Genomic DNA, 23,974 nt, shown 5'->3' on the forward strand with positions numbered 1-23,974 from the left:
AAGTGAACACCAACTGATAAGTGGATAAAGAAAATGTGGTACACACACACACACACATATGTAACACGTGTGTTTGTATATATATATACACATACAGCACCATATATAGGTACACCCACACCATGATATGTATGTGTATATATATACATATATATGTATATATACCATGGAATACTACACAGCCTTAAAAAGAATGGAATAATATATTTTGCAGCAACTTGGGTGAAACTGGAGGTCATCACTCTAAGTGAAGTAACCCAGAAATGGAAAATCAAATACCTTAGGTTCTCAATTGTAGCTGAGAGCTAATCTATGAATACACAAAGGCATAGAGAGTGGTACAATGGGCATTAGAGACTCAGAAGGGGGAAGGTTGGAAGAAGGGTGAGGGATAAATAATTATATGTTGGGTAAAATATATACTACTTGGATGACAGGTGCATTAAAATTTCACACTTGACGGCCCGGCACGGTGGCTCACGCCTGTAATCCCAGCACTTTGGAAGGCCCAAGTGGGCAGATCATGAGGTCGGGAGATTGAGACCATCCTGGCTAATACGATGAAACCCCGTCTCTACTAAAAATGCAAAAAATTGGCCAGGCATGGTGGCGGGTGCCTGTAGTCCCAGCTACTCAGGAGGCTGAGGCAGGAGAATGGCGTGAACCCGGGAGGCAGAGCTTGCAGTGAGCAGAGATCGCGCCACTGCACTCCAGCCTGGGTGACAAAGAGAGACTCGGTATCAAAAAAAATAAAAATAAAAAATAAAAAATAAAAAAAAGAAATTCACACTTCACTACTATACAATTCATTCATGTAACCAAAACCCACTCATACTCCTAAAGCTATTGAAGTAAATACATACTAAATGAAAAATAATTGGACAAGAATCATAGTAACTTTGTGAATAAATTTTCAGTAGACACTATTTTAACCAAGAGATGAGGTTTAACAGCTCCATTTAGGAATACATGTAGATATCATGTATTCCTGGTGGGATGTTGGCAAATGTACCACACCTCTGTGGTGTTATTTACAAAAATCTATAACTCCAGTCCAAGCATGAAAATGCATTTGACAGATCTGTATTGGGAATGCTTTATAAAATATCTCACTACTACTGCTCAAATGTATCAGGCCATGAAAAACAAGGAAAAACTGAAAAACTGTCAAAGAACAGAGGGGACTAAGGAGACAGGATGACTTAACACAATGTGGAATCCTGGGTTAGATCCTAAAATAGGAAAAGGATATTGGTAAGAAAAACTGATGAAACCCAAATAGGGTGCGTAGTTTGGTAATAGTATTGTACAAATGCTAACTTCTTTGTTTTGATATAGGTAGCATGATTATATAAGATGTTAACATTAGGGGAAGCTGAGTGAACGTTATGCAGGAATTCTCTGTACTATCGTAACATTTTGTAAGTGTAGAAGTATTCCAAACTAAAAGTTTATTTTTAAAAATTAGGATAATAGTGTTTCTTTTAGTGTTTTGTGATAATTTATATGGCTATAGCATGACTAAATAGATCTCAACTACTCAATAAAATATTAATAACATTTTCTAAAATTATACACGACAAAAATATTTTATAATAAATACAATGCATATCTACAACTATCTGATCTTTGACAAACCTGAGAAAAACAAGCAATGGGGAAAGGATTCCCTATTTAATAAATGGTGCCCGGAAAACTGGCTAGCCATACGTAGAAATCTGAAACTGGATCCCTTCCTTACACCTTATACAAAAATTAATTCAAGATGGATTAAAGACTTACATGTTAGACCTAAAACCATAAAAACCCTAGAAGAAAATCTAGGCAATACCATTCAGGACATAGGCATGGGCAAGGACTTCATGTCTAAAACACCAAAAGCAATGGCAACAAAAGCCAAAATTGACAAATGGGATCTAATTAAACTAAAGAGCTTCTGCACAGCAAAAGAAACTACCATCAGAGTGAACAGGCAACCTACAGAATGGGAGAAAATTTTTGCAATCTACTCATCTGACAAAGGGCTAATATCCAGAATCTACAAAGAGCTCAAACAAATTTACAAGAAAAAAACAAACAACCCCATCAAAATTGGGCAAAGGATATGAACAGACACTTCTCAAAAGAAGACATTTATGCAGCCAACAAACACATGAAAAAATGCTCATCATCACTGGCCATCAGATAAATGCAAATCAAAACCACAATGAGATAGCATCTCACACCAGTTAGAATGGCAATCATTAAAAAGTCAGGAAACAACAGGTGCTGGAGAGGATGTGGAGAAACAGGAACACTTTTACACTGTTGGTGGGACCGTACAGTAGTTCAACCATTGTGGAAGTCAGTGTGGCGATTCCTCAACGATCTAGAACTAGAAATACCATTTGACCCAGCCATCCCATTACTGGGTGTATACCCAAAGGATTATAAATCATGCTGCTATAAAGACACATGCACACGTATGTTTATTGTGGCACTATTCACAATAGCAAAGACTTGGAACCAACCCAAATGTCCAACAATGATAGACTGGATTAAGAAAATGTGGCACATATACACCATGGAATACTATGCAGCCATAAAAAATTATGAGTTCATGTCCTTTGTAGGGACATGGATGAAATTGGAAATCATCATTCTCAGTAAACTATTGCAAGAACAAAAAACCAAACACCGCATATTTTCACTCATAGGTGGGAATTGAACAATGAGAACACATGGACATAGGAAGGGGAATATCACACTCCGGAGACTGTTGTGGGGTGGGGGGAGGGGGGAGGGATAGCTTTAGGAGATATACCTAATGCTAAATGATGAGTTAATGGGTGCAGCACACCAGCATGGCACATGTATACATATGTAACTAACCTGCACATTGTGCACATGTATCTTAAAACTGAAAGTATAATAATAATAAAATAAATTGTAAGGTGTGAATTTTTAGAAGTTGCACAGTGTGGGAAGACAATTACAATGGAAAATCCGAGTTCTAATCTGTGGCATTTTGTGGAAACCCCAGAAGGTTCGTAATTTAATAGAATGTAAGAATTATTCATGAAGCGAAGGCTACATTAGATCCATTCTAGAAAATTTAAAAACATTGCCTTGAGAGTTGAATCTGTTTTACAAGTAGTTAATTGGAGAGAGAGAGAGAAAGATAGAAGAAATATGAAGAGGGAGAGAGAGCGAAATGTATTATTTATTTAATAGAAAACAATGAAATCCAAGTTTAAATAAAATAATGACCAGTCAAAAAACATGTAACATGTCAAGAGAAGAAAAATATGATAGATAACCAGGAGAAATTCACTCAATAAAAAATGACCTGAAAAAAACTCAGATACACAATTTGTAGTTAAATATATTATAATAGATAATATTTTTATAATCAACATGCAGAGGAAACCAATAACAAAGAGAAAATAAAATATATAAAAAAGAATTAGAACCTATAGATAGAATATAACATTAAAAATAAAAATGAATTATAAAAAATTTTACTGGATTTTTAAATAATAAGTAACGTAGAAAAAAAAGATTGGTCATGTAGCACTAACACAGAACTTAGAATGACTTTTTTCTCCCTTATCAGAGTTGGAATTGACTTTCTAGAAAATTCTGGAAACAACTAAAAAGCAAGTGAAAACCAAGCCATTGACCTTTCAATTATGAATTGAATTTAGAGCATGCTGATAACCATTGAAAAAAGAAAACAAAATTTAAAGCATTCAGAGATAAAATACATATTAAATATAAGGCAAAAAGGAAAAGATAATCACATAATTTATTATCTGAGCTATGCCAGCTAGAAGGCAATGGGGTGACATTTTTAATCTACTAAATTTAAAAATCTGTCAACCTAGCTTACTAAATTCAGAAAAAAAAAAACTTTAAAAAGCAAAATGAAATAATTCCAAGTAGAAAAAAATGATTTAACGTGGAAAGTTAAATTTATACTGATGAAAGATGAGTCCAGAAATGATAAATATGAGTCCCTTTAAAAGAGCATTTTTTCTCAATTTCATATACATAAATATATGTTATTAGCTTTTTATTTTTATTTTTTGGGGACAAGGTCTTGTTCTGTCACCCAGTCTGGAGTGTAGTGGTGCAATCTGTGCTCACTGCAATCTCTGCCCTCCTTGATGAAGCCATCCTTCTCCCTGAGCCTCCTGAGTAGCTAGGACTACAGGTCTGTACCACCACACCCAGCTAATTTCTGTATTTTGTGTAGAGATGGGATTGAGCCATGTTGCCCAGGCTGGTCTCATACTATTGAGCTCAAGGACAAGGCTCAACTGCCTCGGCCTCCGAAAGTGTTGAGATTACAGGTGTGAGCCAAAACATCCAGCCTGTAATTCATTTTTCAAAGCAAAACCTATATCAATGTCTTTTGCGGTTATAACAGTTATACAACTGAAATGTATGACAATGAAAATAAAATGTTTTATGGTACTCTCATTTGTGTAATGTATAACAGTATAATATAATTTCAAAGTAGATTGTGCTAAGTCAAAGGTGCTTATTGGGAAATCCTAGAATGACACCTAGAATATAGAATATTACATACAGGACTGACAATGGCAGTGTAGGTGAAATGAAAAGCAATATATTCAATTTATTAAAAATGTGGTAAGAATTGTATTTTATACACTAGCAAGGACATTTTAAAGATTAAATTACCACCGTGAAAATAAGAGAATATTCAAAGATTTAATATTGTTAAGACGATAATAGTCCCTAAGTTATCTAAAGATTCAATGTCATCCCTTTAAAATCTGAGCTTTATTTGTTTTTCTAGAAATTGAGAAGGTAGTTCTCAAACTTATTTCAAAAATGCAATGACCAAGAATAGCCAAAGCAAACTTTAAATTCAAAGAACTAAGCTGGAGGAATCCACTTCCTCATTTTAAAATACACTACAAATCTACCACAGTCACTGCAAATACGGTCAGATAGATAGGCATATAGATTAATGGAACTGAATTGAGAGTCCAGTCCCTTGCATCATGATCAACTGTATTTAGACAGGGCATCGTGCCAATTCAGTGAAACAAAACAAGTCTTTTCAACAAATGATGTTTAAACAGCAAGATGCCACATGCAGACAAATGAAGTTTGATCACTACCAAATACAACATATAGAAGTGAACTCAAATTAAATCATATGCCTAGATGTAAGAGTTAAAATTAAGTCCCTGAATACAAAAATAGGAGATAATCTACGACCTCACACTAGGCAAAGTCTTATTAAACATAGCAATATCACAAGTGCCAAAAAAAAAAAAAAGGGCCAGGTGCAGTGGCTCAAGCCTGTAATCCCAGCACTTTGGGAGGCTGAGGCAGGCAGATTATGAGGTCAGCAGTTCGAGACCAGACTGACTAACATGGTGAAACCCTATATTTACTAAAAATACAAAAATTAGCCGGGCGTGTTGGCATGTGCCTGTAATCCCAGCTACTCAGGAGGCTGGGGCAGGAGAATCGCTTGAACCCAGGAGGCGGAGGCTGCAGTGAGCCAAAATCACTCCACTGTGCTCCAGCCTGGGCAACAGAGCGAGACTATTCCCCCCCACCCCGGCAAAAAAAGAAATGGAAAAATATATTGGACTTCATCAAATTTAAAAACTTGTGTCATCTGTGCTGCAAATGAAATCTTCAATAAAGTGAAAATACAACCCCCAGAATGGAAAAAAACATTTGCACAAAGACACAGCTTAAAAATAAAATATAATAATTTGAAAAGGATGTAGTATTATTGATGTAAAAACTGGTGTGGCTGTCGTAAAATTAGGCAAAATAGATACCAGGACAATAAACATTAAAAGGCACAAAAAAGGCATCGCATAATGGTAAAGGGTGAATTCATTAAGAATATATAATATTTCTAACTGTGTATACGATTAATCATACAGTTTTATCTACCCAATAATAACTGGGAGATACAGAAGCAAATGAGAGTATATTTTACTAAAAGATAAAACAAGACTGGGAATAACTATGATTTCCCTAATATACTTCCCAAGAGGCAGAATACCTAGAGGAAAGATGTAAATAACCCAAATAATGACATTGATAGGGTTTTGGTATTGACTGCTTTTACATTATGACATTTTAAACTTCTCTTTTTTTTATGTAATAGTTGTTAATTTCCTTATAATTGAAAACAAAGTAAAACAGATTTACTGGGATTGATTTTCTCCCATTATATATCACCTAAGTTTTCAGGCCAGATGAGTCAATGTAGTGTGGCATAGAGACAAGAACTGTAGTTTTCCAGACAGATAATGGTAATACCAAATTCTAACTTTACAATTTACCATGTTTCTAATTTTTAGCAAGAGTCCAATTTCTCTGAAAATTCAGATAATTTATATATCAATAGAATATTGAATTCAATTTGTTGTAAACATAAATAAAATATTGTTGTGAAGCAGAGAATTTTCTTTGAAACTTAAAAAGTAATTGTATATTTTGAATCTTTTCGCTTCAGGTAATTTTCAAATTCAAATAGTGAAAAGATTTCTGGATAAAGGAGCAAGAAGCTCCAGAATTGTGAACTGGCATTATGTATACTTAAATTAAATATGCTTAAATTTGTGCTTTACTTCACATAAAATGTAATAACACAGATATACAAGAAATTCAATAGGGAAGTCATCAAATAGATTGTACAACTTGTATGTCACAATGTCTTGGAAGCAATATTATACATCAAAATGAATTATAAATGCAGATGACAGGGAAAATAAATAAATATTTGTATTTCAATTGGAAAATTTTTAGGTATTGGGAGCAATGCCTCCTGGAAGTAACTCTGACATGTCCTTTTAAATAATTCATTTATTCATTCAACAAATATTAATTGAACAGTTTCTGTATATCACATTGTTTTGAAAGTTTGGTATATATTAGTGAGCAAAAGACACTTAGTTGCCTATTTTCATGGAGCTTATGCTTCAGGTAATTCAATTAATCTAATTCCATTAAAACAGCCAGCAGCCAATACCACCTTATTGTATTTTATCATATTTATAGTCCTAAGAAAATCATGGTAAAATGGTTCACACATCCCCCTTCACACATAGACACAGACACATACACAAACAATTATCTTTTCCAAAATAGAGTATAATAAATGTTTGCCTACTGTTTACTGAACTAGTTCACCAATTCTAGTAGTTCAATTTAAGTATTCAATCACACTAAGTGTGATTTTCTTACAGCCTGTTTTTGGAGTACTGATGATGCAATGGAAACTTGTCAATGTATGTATTTATGAGGAGCTCACAGGCTAGCCAGGGAATTTAGGGCAGAGTCTCAAGGTTAAATTTTTCACAAATGCCATATAAATACAATAAAAATGCTTAACCACAATAGATAAGAGCTTTTGCCTCACAAAAGGAACAGTCAGCAGAGTATACAGATAACTAACAAAGAGGGAGATAATCTTCACAATCTATAAATCTGACAAAGGACTAATATCCAGAATCTACAATGAACTCAAACAAATTAGGAAGGAAAAAACAAAGAATCCCATCAAAAAGTGGGCTAAGAACATAAATAGACAATTCTCAAAAGAAAATATACAAATGGCCAACAAATATGAAAAAATGCTCAATATCACTAATGATCAGGGATATGTGAATCAAAACCACAATGCAATACCTCCTTACTTCTGCAAGAATGGCCATAATCATAAAATCAAAAAATAATAGATGTTTGTGTGGTTGCAGTGAACAGGGAACACTACTACACTGCTGGCAGGAATGTAAACTAGTACAACCACTATGGAAAACAGTGTTGAAATTCCTTAAAGAACTAAAAGTATAACTATCACTTGATCCAGCAATTCCATTACTGGCTACCTACACAGAGGAAAAAAGTCATTAAATGAAAAAGATAGTTACACACGCATATTTATAGAAGAACAATTTGCAATTGCAAACTGTGGAACTAACCCAAATTCCCATCAATCAACAAATGGATAAAGAAACTGTGAGAGATATATGTATATATATGATGGAATATATATATATATACACACACACATATATATATATATACACACACACACATATATATATATATATGATGGAATACTACTCAGCCATAAAAAGGAATAAATTAATGGCATTCGCAGCAACCTGGATGAGAACGGAGACTATTATTCTAAGTGAAGTAACTCAGGAATGGAAAACCAAACATCGTATGTTCTCACTCGTAAGTGGGAGTTAAATTATGAGGATGTAAAGGCATACAAATGATACAAAGGACTTTGGGGACTCAGGTGGAAAGGTAGGAAGCAGGTAAAGGATAAAAGACTACAAATAGGGTGCAGTGTATACTGCTCTGTTGATGGGTGCACCAAAATCTCACAAATCACTGCTAAAGAACTTACTGATGTAACCAAACACCACCTGTTCCCCAATAACCTATGGAAATAAAAAATTAAAAAAGGAAAAATAAATAAAAATAAATGCTTAAACACAACAGAAACTCAAGAAAGTAGTCAAAAAGAGTTGACATTTGAGATGAACCCATGAAAGGGGAATAGAAGTTCACCAGCATTATGAGTGATGATTGGGTGGGGGTTAAAAATATACATAGAATAAAAAGGCTAGAATTATGCAAGGATCTGAAAAATATGTATTCTTGACTTTTATTTAGATTGTTTATATTTCTAACTCGAATGAGTCTTTTAAAATCTTGAACTCTCAGGTTGTCTAATAAGATCACCAAATATATGCCAACTGTATTTACTGTCTTTCAGCTTCTATGTTCTCACCAGTTGCTGTTTTAATTGGAAGTTTTGTAATTTTTCCTTAGGATTAACCAAGGAATCCCATATAAATGGTTTTCCAGTCTTCATCTTTGCATTTACCTTTCAATTCATCATTTTGCAGTATATACATTTGAACCATATATTACCAATGGTTAGTCATATATTTTCCCCATCAATAAGACAAGATTATGTTCAAAATCTAAACATTTGTTCTTGACTCAAATTGACCTTTGCTGAAAAACAAAATGGAGTAGTTAAATTTAAATTTTACATATAAAATTCATAAAACATATACAAAAATTATAAAGTTATATGTATATATAAATTTTAAAATACATGTTTGTATGTGTGTGTGCATGTTTAAACAGTTGGAAAACTTCAGGATAACCCATTCAATAGTCTTTTGAGACATGCTAGATATAAGCAACCTGACCTACCTCGGAAAAGGTAGCAAAATTTGAGTGCATTCATTTAGGTTTAGGGGAGATGAACAATCTGTAATTTCGCTAGCATTGTCAGATAATTACAAACTTGCCCAGATTGTAAGTAAGGGGGCATAGAACCCATATATTGATGGACGAATATCAGAGACTATGTGGCAATATTTTAAATGATCCCACCTAAAAGTAGGATTAAATGGAGACAGATGACAATTGCAATTTAGGTGCCCAGTGATTAGGAACTGATAGAAAAATAATGAATCAATTTAGTTTGTATATTTATAAAACTACTATGATTTGTTGAGTGGCTTTGACTAAAATGCTGATAGTGATGTAGACAATAAAATCCAGGCTGAGGTAGTCTCAGATGGGGATGAGAAACTTGTTGGGAAGTGGAGTAAAGGTCACTCTTGCTATGCAAAGAGACTGGTGGCATTTGCCCCTGCCCTAGATTGCTGTGGAAATTTGAACTTGAGAGAGGTGATTTGGGGTATCCGGTGGAGAAAATTTCTAAGCAGCAAAGCATTCAAGAGATGACAGAGCATAAAAGTTTGAAAAATTTGCAGCCTAACAATGCAATGGAAAAGAAAATCTCATTTTCTGGGGAGAAACTCAAGCCAGCTGTAGAAATTTGCATGAATAACAAAGTATCAAATGTTAATCACCAAGACAATAAGGAAAATGTCTCCAGGGCATGTCAGAGACTTTCATGGCAGGTCCTCCCATCACTGGCTTGGAGGTCTAGGAGGGAAAAATGGTTCTGTGGGCCAGGCCTAGTACCCCCTGCTCTATGCACCCTCTGAACATGGTGTCCTGCCTCCCAAATGTTTTAGCTCCAGCTGTGGCTAAAAGGGGCCAACATACATCTCAGGTCATTGCCTCAGATGGTGAAGCCCCAAACTTTGGTGGCTTCCATGTGGTGTTAGGCCTGTGGGTAAACAGAAGTCAAGAATTCAGTTTTGGGAACCTCTACCTAGATTTCAGGGGGTATTTGGAAATGCCTCAATGTCCAGGCAGAAGTTTGTTGCAGGGGTGGGCCCTCATGGAGAACCTCTGCCAGTGCAGTGTGGAAGGAAAATGTGGGTTGGATCTTTCATGCACGTCCGTTGTGAAGAGACCACCAAACAGGCTTTGTGTGAGCAAGGAGGCTGTTTATTTCACCTGGGTGCAGGGAGGCTGAGTCCTAAAAGAGAATCAGCAAAGGGTGGTGGGATTATCATTAGTTCTTATAGGTTTGAAGATAGGTGGTGGAATTAGGAGCAATGTTTTGCGGGCAGGGGGTGGATCTCACAAAGGACATTCTCAAGGGTGGGGAGAATTACAAAGAATCTTCTTAAGGGTGGGGGAGATTACAAAGAACCTTCTTAAGGGTGGGGGAGATTACAAAGTACAATGATCAGTTAGGGTGGGGCAGAAACAAATCACAATGGTGGAATGTCATCAGATAAGGCTATTTTCATTTCTTTTGTGGGTCTTCAGTTGCTTCAGGCCATCTGGATGTATACATGCAGGTCACAGGGGATATGATGGCTTAGCTTGGGCTCAGAGACTTCACAGGATCCCCCACACAGAGTCCCCACTGAGGCACTGCCTAGTAGGGCTGTGAGAAGAGTGCCACCATCCTCCAGACCCCAGAATGTTAGATCCACCGGCAGCTTCCACTATGCACATGGAAAAGTCACAGATGCTCAATGCCAGCTTGTTAAAGCAGCCAGGAGGCTGGCTATACCCTGCAAATCCACAGGGGCAGAGCTGCCCAAGGCCATGGGAGCCCACCTCTTGCATCAGTGTGACCTGAACTTGAGACATGGATTCAAAGGAGATCATTTTGGAGCTTTAAGATTTGACTGCCCTGGTGAATTTTGTACTTGCATGGGGCCTGTATCCCATTCATTTTGGCCAATCTTTCCCATTTGGAATAGGTGTATTTACCAAATGCCTGTACCCCTTTTGTATCTAGAAAGTATCTAACATGCTTTCAATTTTACAGGCATATAGGCGGAAGGGACTTGCTTTGTCTCAGGTGAGACTTTGGACTGTGGACTTTTGAGCTAATGCTGAAATGAGTTAAGACTTTGGGGGACTGTTGGGAAGGCATGATTTGTTTTGAAATGTGAGGATATGAGATTTGGGAGGAGTCAGGGGTGGAATGATATGGTTTGGTGGTGTCCCAAATCTCATCTTGAATTGTAGCTCCCATAATTCCCATGTGTCATGAGAGGGACCTGGTGAGAAGTAACTGAATCATGGGGGCAGGTCTTTCATGTGCTGTTCTGATGATAGTAAGTCTCAGGAGATCTGATGGTTTCATAAAAGGGAGCGCCCCCGCACATGCTCTCTTGCCTGCTGCTGTGTAAGACATCCCTTTGCTTTTCCTTCATCTTCCACCATGAATGTGAGGCCTCCCCAGCCACGTGAAACTGTGAGTCAATTAAACCTCTTTTCTTTATAAATTACCAAGTCTCAAGTATGTCTTTATTAGCAGCATGAGAACAGACTAATACAGAGACCGTTACAATATATTTCTAAGCAATTTTAATTAAGACTGTCACACTTTCTCTCTGTCTGCCTCATTATCTACTACAATTTTTTACTGATATAAAGATGTCAAAGTACATGCACCCCAGGGCAAAAGATAGTTATGTGAGATAAAAACTATGGGAAGAGAAGTCTATGTTCACATAAAAATATGAATATTCAGCAGAATTCTTTGCAGTCATTCATATGTCTCACATTTAAAAAAATACATTAAATTAAATGTATTTTTAATAAAATAGAAAATATTTCAGAATTTTATTAAAATATAAGTAATATATTTTTTCATATATAATAGATAAAATTATTGAAAGGATTTTATATATATATATATATATTATATGATGGATTACATATGATTTGTAACATTTTCTTCCCTTTTTTTTTCCTTGTGTCTTAACACAACGTGAGACCTGATAAATATTGGAAAAAGGGAAGAAAAGTGAAAGTGAGGGAGGAATGGAGAAAAGAAGAACACAATTCTGAAGCCTAACAATTATTCTTCCTTTTTATAAAGAACTGAAAGCCTGCATTTTCTAGAGAGCCAAACTCTTTACATTTTGAAAACATCAGAGTAACTAGGTTGAGTATCACCAAAGATAGTTTTGTATATATCACATATAATTAGCCATACTAGTATAGAAAAAAAAAAAACCTGATTTTAGAACTACCAGACCTTAGTTTAAATCTTGTTTTCTATTAGTTGGATGACATAAGTCAAATATCTTAACCTTACACTGTTTAGCTTAGTGACTTGAACAAATGGGCCAGCATATACTCTTTGAATATAACCCAAATGCTGGACATCTAGAAATTTGATAAGCTCAGTTTCACCACATCCCAGTTGTTCATATAATTCATTTTGCTTTGTTCCTGACTGAAAGATACAGGAAAAAAATGTCAGCATCAGGATGGCTTTCACAGAGTCCATATTTGTCTGTTCTATCTCTACATAGGAAGCAAGCTATACTGTCTGCAGTTAATGCTACACCTTTGAATTGATATCATGAGTGTCAGAGTTTTGCTATTCTGTAAGTCTCCCATAACATTAGCTTCTTTAGATATTAAACAAAATAAATAATGAAGATATCCTAAATTTTAAAGACATTATATTTCCCTGAGATGTAGAAGCCATAGTTTAGCAAGAAACTGACAGTCTTTAGGAATGTGAGATTTGTTCCAGCATAATGAGCAAAATACAGTCCACCAACATGGAACCTCTCAGATTTCCCACTGTGGGGAGCATAATTGACTGAAAGCCCCACTTGCTAAACTGTGACTTCCCCAGCATGTGATGCAACAGGGCTAGTAAGGTAGCCCATTCCCATAAAATATGGGGACTCTTCTGATGGGTGGGTTTTATGCAATGACTTCCCATTGACATTTGCCAAAGTTGTTTTTCTTTTCTTAACTGCACAGGAATCTAAGGCTTTTTATATCTAGATCCTCCTTCTTCCCTCACTGCTCCAGAATAATCAGATCTGCACTGGGGCCTGATGGCTCTTCCGGCCTCCTATGGCTGCCTCCCTATTTTCTCTCACAGGCATTTTTCCAAATAAACCTCTTGCAAATATAATTCTGTTTTGTGTCTTCTTGGAGGACACAACACAATACAAAAAGCCTAGAAGATAACCTTCTAAAACTCCGATATCCAGCTTCTTGAATGTAAAAAAGATATTATCCTTACAGATAGTCACAGTAACTAAAAGAAATATAGCACATATATCCCTAAGCAATGCTTTGTATACTCAAATTACTTAATACATTGTTATTAAATGTATGATTCAGGAAAAACATATTCAAGTTTAAGGTCATACTGATGCTTATCAGGGCTGTTAAGAGAATCTTATAATAAAATGCATAATCGTGTCTTCTTTAACACTATTTCATAAAGGACCACATTACATAGTCATATTTTATATAGTTAATTAAATTACTCTTTGCATATAGTCATGGGTATTTTACATCCATAGATTCTTCTATCATTCAGTAACATGTCTCATAATAAAGTAACAAGAACATTGGCTGTGATGCCTTTAGAAAGTTGTGAGGAAACATGATTTTATCTCTGAACTACAATTTCCTTTGCAGAAACCTAGGGAATAGAGTTTGATTAGGGATATCTAGACATAGACTCTCTTGTTTCCCATTGAAAAAAAATGTTACCTTCTAATGCTATTCATGTTCTTTCTTCCAGAATGGTATTATAAGCTTTGAATATTAAAAGGAGTTTGAAGAGGAAATATTGGCTTTAACGCATACTGTGAGATCTCACCTCCCTCATGCATCCTTTCACATGGAGGATTGTTCAGGGGATGTTGGAGATAACTAAATGGTTAGCGATTGACAGACAGCAGGTGGAAAAACAGAACTGTTTAAAATTGATCACCTCTGTATTATTTGGGAAATCTCTTCTAGAAGCAGAGAAGTAGAGAGATAGGGCAAGCTTACTTCTTAGAGTCCTTTCTCATTTCTAAAATCAGGATCTTACTCATGTTCAACCTTGGCTGTAAATTAGAATCATCTGAGATTTTTGAATAATCTCCAAAACTAGCCTAAACTCCTGCTAAATTGTATCAGAATCGGGAGTATTGACACCCAGGTGTGAGCATTTTTGAAGCCCATAATAATTTGAAGATGCAGCCTAGGCTCAGCACCTTGGCTTATGATGATTCCAGGTGCACTGTTTTGAGGTTTCTTAAAAAACTACTTTGTAACAGATTTTTGGCAGAAAAGAGGAAAAGAAAAATGTACCTTGATCTATCTAAACTTCCAGGCACTAAGAAATATGCAGTTTTCACTTGCATGTCTTTAAGCTCCTAAAGAGAACCACATGCGTTCCAGGGCCTCCTGCCCTGGAATGACTTTGGCATTTACAACACATTTAAACAAACATTAACAAATCATCCTTTTCCAATTAAGTAGATACCACAGTTGTGACCTTCAACAATATAAACTGCAACTAAGGCAGTGAGTCGAAAAGAAAAAGAAAAGAAACAGTAATAGCCTGGGATGGCGTGACATATGGGTTTTCATAGCATGGTTTCATTGCTGTTTATCTGCATTGTTTATCTGAATTGCTTTTCATTTCTAGTGTCTTTAAACACTCTCCTTTCTTTATGACATGTATTATTATGATCCCTGACACTAAATGGATTGTAAGGATTCTGCTATACTTTTATGATAAAAAACTGAAGTTTCACTTATTTGAATTAATGTATTCTAACACTTGAAAAATAATACAATGTAAATAGTGTAGCTTTATTCAAAGTTAAAGTAACATCCTACTAAAAATTTTCTTCAAGTGTTTTCATGTTATCCTGGCTTTAAGAGAGCCTAATACTTGTTTCACATATTTATTGACCGCTTTATGTGCATCAGGCACCACAATATATGCTAATGTTTTATGTGAACTTTCGTATTTGATCTGCTGAACAACTTTCTAAGGTTGGTGCTGTAATTATCTCCATTTAATAGCCATGAAAGATGAATCTCAGAAAAGTTAAGTAATTTGATCAAGGTATTAAAATTAAAAAATAGCAGAAAAGAGATTTTTACTTAGTCTGACTAATGAATCCTACCTCTTAAATGTTCTATTATGCAAATATAAACACTAAACACATTACTGTGTATTAATTCCTATTTTTTAAACTAAAAGTGGTAGAATTCTTGGTGATATGTTTTCTGTTCTTCCTCTTAATTTTTTCCAAATTCTATAAAGCATATATTTTATAAAAAATGAATGTAGTATTGCAATAGATATACAAAATGAGTTTTTCAGAATGCTATTAATTACATAAGCGTTTTTGTTTATTAATTTGCCTTTTCTGAGCACTACTATGCATCTAGCTCTACCACACAGCAGTAGAAAAAATGTTAGTCACTTTTTTTGTATATTATCTAATGCCAAGTAATCCTATTTTAAATGTCACACACACACACACACACACACACACACACACACACACACAGGCATGCTATTCACTAGCTCTGTGGGTTAGGAGGACACTGATTTATAGTGTTAGTCAATTTCTACAGTATAAATGTTACCAATTTCAATCTGCTAACATGATGTCATTGAACACAAATTGCAAAGAGATATGCAGTAGTACACTATTATATAGTATTTCCACTATACAGATCCAAAATATACAATATCCTGAACAGCATAGATTATAGCACTATATAGTAGCTTCGGTATTTACCACATTGCCATTGGTAGAATTTATGTAATTGTAAGTATATATAATATAATATTTAATAATGCCTGTATTTAACAGTTAAATAGTACAAATTCTGTAAATTTAACAGTCAACTTTTGCAAGCACATATGAACCAGCTCCAACAGACCACTGGAGTATTTATCATTCTGAATATACACAATGACATGCACACTGTATTTTTTGCAATAGCAAAATAGGCATAGAAAAGTCGTGGCTCTCAGCTTAAATATACATTAGAGAGTATCTCAGCAAAATAATGGGAATAAATGCACTTTTGTCATAAGCATTCCACCTGTTAGCTTACACACAAAACCATACTCACGTTACTTCTCATGTCTAGTGTCTTTGCAGACCTCATCTCTTTTCACTCCATACCGTCTCTTCAGGTAATTTTATTTATTTCCAATATTGAACCCTATTCATTTTGATGATATCTAATCTAATATCTCCCTCAGTTACAGATTTAAATACATAATCATCTACTGGATATGGGCACTTGGTTCTATGACGGAAACCCAAAACACAACAGGTTAAAAACAAACCAGTTTGGCTTCCCTTTTAAAACCTCCTCTTGCCCTTTACATCATAGTGAATGAATGCAAGGACTTTTATTCTTGATTTCCTCCCTTCATGCTTCCCATTTAGTTACTAGGTAGTGACAATTTTATGACTCAATAACATTTCGAATCCTATTTTCAGTGTTGGTGACATAAAGTAGGTCACCATCCTCTCTTACATAGGTCAGAAGATTGTCATACGGTTTATTTGTTTCTACTTTAGTTGGGGAGTTGGGGTCGTTTTATGCAAAATGCAGATCGGATCCACTGGTTTCTACCTTGGCTTTTTATATATTTGAAAGAATATCATTTTCTACATAACAAATATATAATATCATAACAAAGACATAAAAGATATATCATCTCCTGTGTATTTGTATCCAGGTATCTAGAAAACAAACAAGGAAACAAACAGAAGATGACCTGATCTACTACTAAGAACAAATCCTGCAGTTTTCTTTTTGTCTCTTACAGAAAAATAGGCTGCAATCTCCAAAAGTTGAGGGCTGTGTCACTTGAAGTTTGCTGTCTTAGTTACCAGCCAAGCACTGGTACATAGAAGAAAAACAATGTAGTTGAATACAAAACACTAAACAAACAATAATATATAATTTTCTAAATTCCAAATAAGTAAAATTTAGAAGAATTTATAAGAAAATTTATAAGAAGAAGAAGGGCATACAACAAGTGTCATTTCAAATTTAAAAGAAAATTTTTAAGAAGAAGAAGGGCATACCACAAGTATTTCAAATGAATTTTCTAGAAACATCATTCTGGACACTAAATAACATTAAACAGATCAATGAGCCAAGCACAGTCATGTCTCTGAAGAAGGAAGACATATGCAGACATAACATTCAAGGATGACCAAGGGCCAAGAGTAGTAAACACTCAGCTGTCAAAGCAAATACTGAGGAAAGAAAAAATAATTCTAACTGGAGGGTAAGAAATAATTCACTCAACTTAGAGAGAAACCAGCATCTCGATTTTACAAAGGGTAATGATGAAAGAGTATCTGATGGACTTCATTGAAGACTCTCAGCAGAAACTTAAGCTATAGTTCTAACAGTGAATGTAACAGGCAAGCACCATAATAAAAACAATAAATTTAAATGGTGGGGGTACTAATATATTAATTATTTTTAACCTTTTTCTAGTAAACCCTTGCAATTTTGTACTCCTCCCTTCGTGAACCTGTGGCTTTTAAAATTCACAATTTTATATATATATATATAATTCACATATAAAAACACAGACAATAATATAATATAGTTAAATACATTGTTTTGAATAATTTTTAAAAGCGAAACAATATTACATAAGAATCTCATACAGACTAAATCTTTGTAGTTCATAAATTGACTAGTTACACATAAAAACTACACTAGAAGATTTACTTCATTCTACTTAATTTTGACTCTCCATCCTGAAAATAGCATTTCCCTAATCTACCCACTTTAATTCAAAAACAGGAAATCTCAGAAATAAGCAGTAAGAAAGCCAGATGTAACACATCATTAGGTATTTGTATTAGTGATTCTTAAGTTTTTCTGCACTCAACCCTTGAGATTTGCATTTAGAAGTCAGGCTGGTATCCATAGCACTCATTTTAATAACAAGTGATGCTCAGACAAGTGACCAGAGAACCAGATCTTTCCAACATACTACCCAAAACAGAACTCCTTTCTCCAAAGATTATTTCTGGCTCTCAGGATTTATTTCAATGTATGCAGGGCCTACAAATTGAAGTTTTTGAAGATTGAAACAAAAGCACCATTAAATGTTCTTTGTTTCGTCTAAAGTAGGTTGGTGGAGGGAATTTGGAGGAAGATTTGCTCAAATGAGTTGTCCTTAAACTTGAACGCACCTTAAAATACCCTGGGACTTTGAAAAATTACTGATAACTGCAGTGTAACTCAAAAAAAAAAAAATCTAATTTAATAGGTCTGGGGAAAAAACCCCAGGAGTAAGGCTTTTTTAATGTAAATACACCTAAGCATACTTTTAAAAATATTTACACTAAGATTCTAATGTGCGGCCAGTGTTGAGAGTTGTGGACTTAAGAAAAAAAAAAATGATATACCTTTCTGAAGATACTTACGACCCAGAAGAAAATATTTCCCATATCAAACCTGTGATGTTTATTGCAATGTAATACAAGATATTCTCTTTTAACTTATTCTAACATTATTAGTTTTTGTGTTAAACAATTAGATGATTCTGCCTAAGAATCAGCTAGGTTCTCTACGAAAGAAAAGCTCCCTTCCAACATTCTTCTAGTGACTATGGAGGTTTTACAAGCTGGGTTACTACCCTCCATTTTCATCCTAATCTTTCAGTGGATTTGTTATCATACTTGAATCCACTCTGGTGATTATATACCCTGGGCTTTAAAGACAACACATTACTTGCTGTTACTTTACAAAGAGCAAATGAAAGGTAGGTACCTTGCTTTTGGCCGCTGCATCTGGAAGCTTAGAGGCACTATTCCTGGGTGGGAGTAACATCTGAGTTGGATTTGACGTGATTAAACTCAAAGCGGGAGGAGGCTGATCACGGAAAACGGATGTCAAGCAGAGCTGCACAGTCTCTTTCATTGCTTTCATCTGTGACTCCTACAAAAAAAGAGGCATTAACATATTTACATTTAGCTCTGCTCATCAATTATCTGCTTGCATTCTCCCTTTCCTCCTAGCCTATACTCCCCACAAAAATACATACACTTTTCAAATGTAATTGCCTAATTCATAAATTTCATTATGACACACTTTTTTATCCACACTCAGTCTGTTTCTAGGAGCTAATACATTTCATGATATATTTTGAACACTGAAATACAAAGGTATGTCTTATTACTTTCTCTTGAACTGACATGATTTCCACCATGATAGTTTGTAGGAAAGGAAATATACTCTAGGTTACTCTGATGTAGAAAATATCCTTTTTTGAAAGTTACCATCTTTATTTAACTTTTCTTTTAGGTTTGGGGGTACGTATGAAGGTTTGTTAAATAGGTAAATTTGTGTCATGAGGGTTTGTTGTACAGATTATTTCATCTCCCAGGTCTTAGGCCCAGTACCCAGCAGTTATCCTTTCTACTCCTCTCTACTCTTCTCCCTTCTCCCATCCTCCACCCTCAAGTACACCCCAGTATCTGTTGTTTCCTTCTTTATCTTCTTAAGTTCTCATCATTTAGCTCCCTTGTGGGAGTGGTGGGTATTTAGTTTTCTGTACCTGCATTAGCTTTCTAAAGATAATAGCCTCCAGCTCCATCCATGTTCCTGCAAAAGACATGACCTCATTCTTTTTTATGGCTGGATACTATTCCATGGTGTATATGTATCACATATTATTTATCCAATCTGTCATTGAAGGGCTTTTAGGTTGATTCTATGTCTTTGTTATTGTTAATAGTGCTGCAATGATCACTCACATGCATGTGTCTTTATGGAAGAAAAATGTATATTCCTCTTGGTGTATACCCAGTAACGGGATGGCTGGGTCAAATGATAGTTCTGCTTTTAGCTCTTTGAGGAATCGCCATACTGCTTTCCACAATGTTTGAACTAATTTACACTCCCACTAACTACATAAGTCTTCCCTTTTCTCTGCAACCTCACAACCATCTGTTATTTTTTAACTTTGTAATAACAGCCATTCTGACTGGTGTGAGATGGTATCTCACAGTGATTTTGATTTGCGTTTCTCTAACAATTAGTGATATTGAGCTTTTTTCATATGCTTGTTGGCCACATGTGTGTCTTCTTTTGAAAAGTGTCTGTTCATGTCCTTTGCCTATTTTTTAATGAGGTTGTTTGTTTTTCTCTTATAAATTTAAATTCCTTGTATATGCTGGACATTAGACCTTTGTCAGATGCACACTGCAAATATTTCCACCTGTGCTATAGGTTTTCTGTTTACTCTGTTGATGAAACTTGCCATCTTTCTTTCTGCATCAACTTTCTATATTTAGAATCATTGCCATAGCAATGTAGATTCTTGTGTTTCTCCGATTAGCCTATATCTCTACTCGATTTCCCCACATAATGGTAAAAACAAATTTGTCTCTGATAAAACTCTCATTTCTTCTGGGCCTTGTTAGGTAACAGCGTCAGGGGCGTTTGAACCAGAGCAACTCCATCTTGAATAGGGGCTGGGCTTAGACCTACTGGGCTGCATTCCCAGGGTAGGCATGCAAAATCACAGGGTGAGATAGGAGGTCATCACAAGATATAGGTCATAAAGACCTTGCTGATAAAACAGATTACGCTCAAAAAGCCAGCCAAAACGCCCAAAACCTAGATGGCAATGAGGGTGACTGCTGGTCATCCTCACTGCTCATTATATACTAATTACAATGCATTAGCATGCTAAAAGACACCCCTACCAGTACCATGACATTTTACAAATGCTATGACAAGGTCACAGAGTTACCCTATATGGTCTAAAAATGGAAGAAACCCTCAGGTCCGAATTGCCCACCTCTTATCTAATGCCCATTAAGTTCCTCTAACTTAACAGAGCCTATTACTCATACTACTCAGTTCCATGAGCAAAACCTAGAGGATGATTTTACACCATGATGGCATTACACTTTTATTTACACTGTTAGGTGTCATTGGTTTTCAACTGCAGGCTACTGTTTACTTTGAAGTTTGCTAAAACAAGCTGTCACCTAATGAAATATGATGTAAACCATGTACAGCCAGTCTTGTTTTTGCTCTGTCTTTCCGCTCCCTGCAGCACACCACTTTTCCCACTCGTTTTAAAATGTGATAGTAAAATGCAAGTTCCTTAATGAAAATGCCCTGTTTATCACAATATCCTTTGTGTATAGACCCTCAAGCATCCCAAACTCATTTCCATATTAGAGCCTTTACAAATGCTGCTTCCTCTGCTTGCAGAACCCTTCTTCCAAATACCCATATAGAAATTGCCACTTAAAATGTATGTCTCAGCTCACAAACTATTTTCATGGAAATAGCCCCTATCACCCTTTCCAGGAATGCTTCTTTCCTAAAATTGTTATTATATTTTCTAACTTTATATCTTATTTAGTCCTTACCATCATTTCAAATTATCTTGTTGTTTATATGTTTAATGTTCACTTTTAACAAACTTTTTTGAAGGCTGGTATCCTTTCTGTGGCATCATCAGTTTCTAACACAACACATGCTTGTTATATAAAAAATTAAGCAAACTCTCCAGAGAATATAGGTTAGTGCTTTGTTACAAGAGAAAATAATGAAATATTTATCATTTTATCTTGTATATTAGACAAGAAATTATTTCATATATTAAAAAATACTACCACTTACACTGTATAATATGAAAAGTTTATAAGAAAGTATTTCTCATATGTGATCTTAAGATGGTGGAAGATTTAGGAGGTAGATTTTTTTTGGTGTGTGTTAGTACTTTTCTCAGAAAAAAATGCATTCTGTCTGGGGACAACAAGATATACCTTGCAAAGACAACTGTGCCCCTAATATCTAATCTCTACACAAATGAAACTTTACAAGATGTTTTTCATGTTACCTTAACTCTTTTAAGTGAAGACACCAAGTCCTGAACTGCCAGCTTTGGAAAGACCATGAGAGACTGTGAGGCCAAACACTTTCTCCGTAACTTTATTTCTGCCATGAAATCAGCTCGGAGAGCCAGGGAAAGTCATTCAATATTTTGGGACCTCTGCCCCAGTGATATTCAGGTCCCATGTATGTAGGATGACTAGAATGTTTATTCATTTAGGCTAGGTCTTTATTTTTAATTAAGAAGTACTTATTATATTATATTCCTGCTATGTGCCAGACACTGTGTGGTCGCAAAAAGATTTCTCATTCTGTATTATTCAGTCATTGGAGTCTGTGTAGGTCACCTACCCTACCTATGTCATCTGTAATACGGATGTAATAATGTATGCTTTCCCAGGTGTGAGGGACAGATACTATACAAACATTTTTAGTGTAGAAGTTTGAGAGATTTTTCTTAGCATAAAGCTTCTTTTATATTCCAGTAGCTGAGGCCAACTATATATAATTCATAAGATACTGCCAAATAAATAATTGATTGGTAACTCAAGGCTGATTCTTAGCTCTTGATATTATTATTGTTTACACTGAGATACTAAACTGAGACTTCTTTCATTAAATATGTCATAAGAATCAAGTTGAAGTGTTACGAGTTTTTCGTAATATGTCTGAAGTACTTAAGGTTATTTGAATTCCAGATATTATATTCTTGGGAACTAGATACTCGAAAAGTATTTTAAAAGCCTCATATAAAGATGATGGTGAGAGGTGAAAATCCATTTCATTAAACCGTAGTTTTTATCCATTTTGAAGTCAGCTAGCATTTCTATCTAACTTTATGGCTACAGTTTATGAACCTCATATGTATCTTACATGAGATTTGTTAAAATCAGCCTCCAGTAACATGAAAGGCATTTATAGTTACTAAAAGGTGTGACGAGATCTGAAGGTTAAAGAGGAAATTGTTATCACAGAGAAGCAGTCCGTGATCTCATTCAGTAACAATAATAACTTCTAAGCTTACTTAATGAATGTTTTCCAGGCATTGTACCTAGTACTGTAATTTTTGGCTATGTGTAATTTTCTCATCACCATTATAAATAAAGTTTATTGTTATTTCCAATGAGACATAAAGATTTTGAGGAATTTGAACATGGTCATTCAGTCAAAGAGTCATGATTTGAACACAAGTAGACTATCTCTGGAGACCATTATTTAACCACTGCAACATCAGCCTCTCATCCTGAAATTTAGGGACATAATGACATGGGTTGGGAGGTGGAATTGGGAAGAGAAGAGCATTGAATGGGTAAGCATATGTACAACTAAAGATGGAAGAACAACTCTACACTAACCCTGAGCTCTGTGACTCAGGCCAAATTCCAGTTGCAAAATAGTGTTTTGTGACTATACCGTGCCCTATGACCCACAGGTACTTACAAAATACATATGCATTCTCTGTGCTTCTGTTGCCTCATGTCTCAGCATACAATTATTTCCTAATTGTTAGTGCTAAACAAAATTGTGAGAGATATGGGATCCAATACCTTCTCTCATGTATTTTATATTTTCTCTTATACCTAGCATAGGATGGCCACAAAAAAGGCATTTCAAAGCTATTTAGTCGTTGACTGAGTAAAAGGATTATGTGAAGTCAAATCGGAGAACATTTAATATATCGAAGGATATTCCAAGAGTCAGAGAGGGTAACAACTCAGAGAAGACCAGCCTGCTTCAGAATCATGGGAATCTAATGATTTTCTAGGATTTAAACCATATTGCAGCGATTGTACAGGAATGGCAGAGAAAGGACTAAAACAAAGGTGGCCTACTTGAGCTTTAGGATTATATATGCCTCTGATTCTCTGATTCCATCAATGTTATAATGAGTTATATATAT

At 35.2% G+C, this 23,974-nt stretch overlaps 1 protein-coding gene across 2 annotated transcripts in view; it reads right to left on the reverse strand.

Annotated features, from left to right (window-relative positions):
- Positions 1 to 23,974, reverse strand: part of LUZP2 (leucine zipper protein 2) — a 562,514-nt gene that overhangs the window by 60,628 nt on the left and 477,912 nt on the right. For both annotated transcript variants that reach the window (XM_054523770.2, NM_001132557.1), the window contains 1 exon segment: positions 18,991 to 19,158. In XM_054523770.2, coding sequence (XP_054379745.1) covers positions 18,991 to 19,158 — 168 coding nt within the window.

This window comes from Pongo abelii, chromosome 9 (assembly GCF_028885655.2).
Source record: "Pongo abelii isolate AG06213 chromosome 9, NHGRI_mPonAbe1-v2.0_pri, whole genome shotgun sequence".
NCBI lineage: Eukaryota > Metazoa > Chordata > Mammalia > Primates > Hominidae > Pongo > Pongo abelii.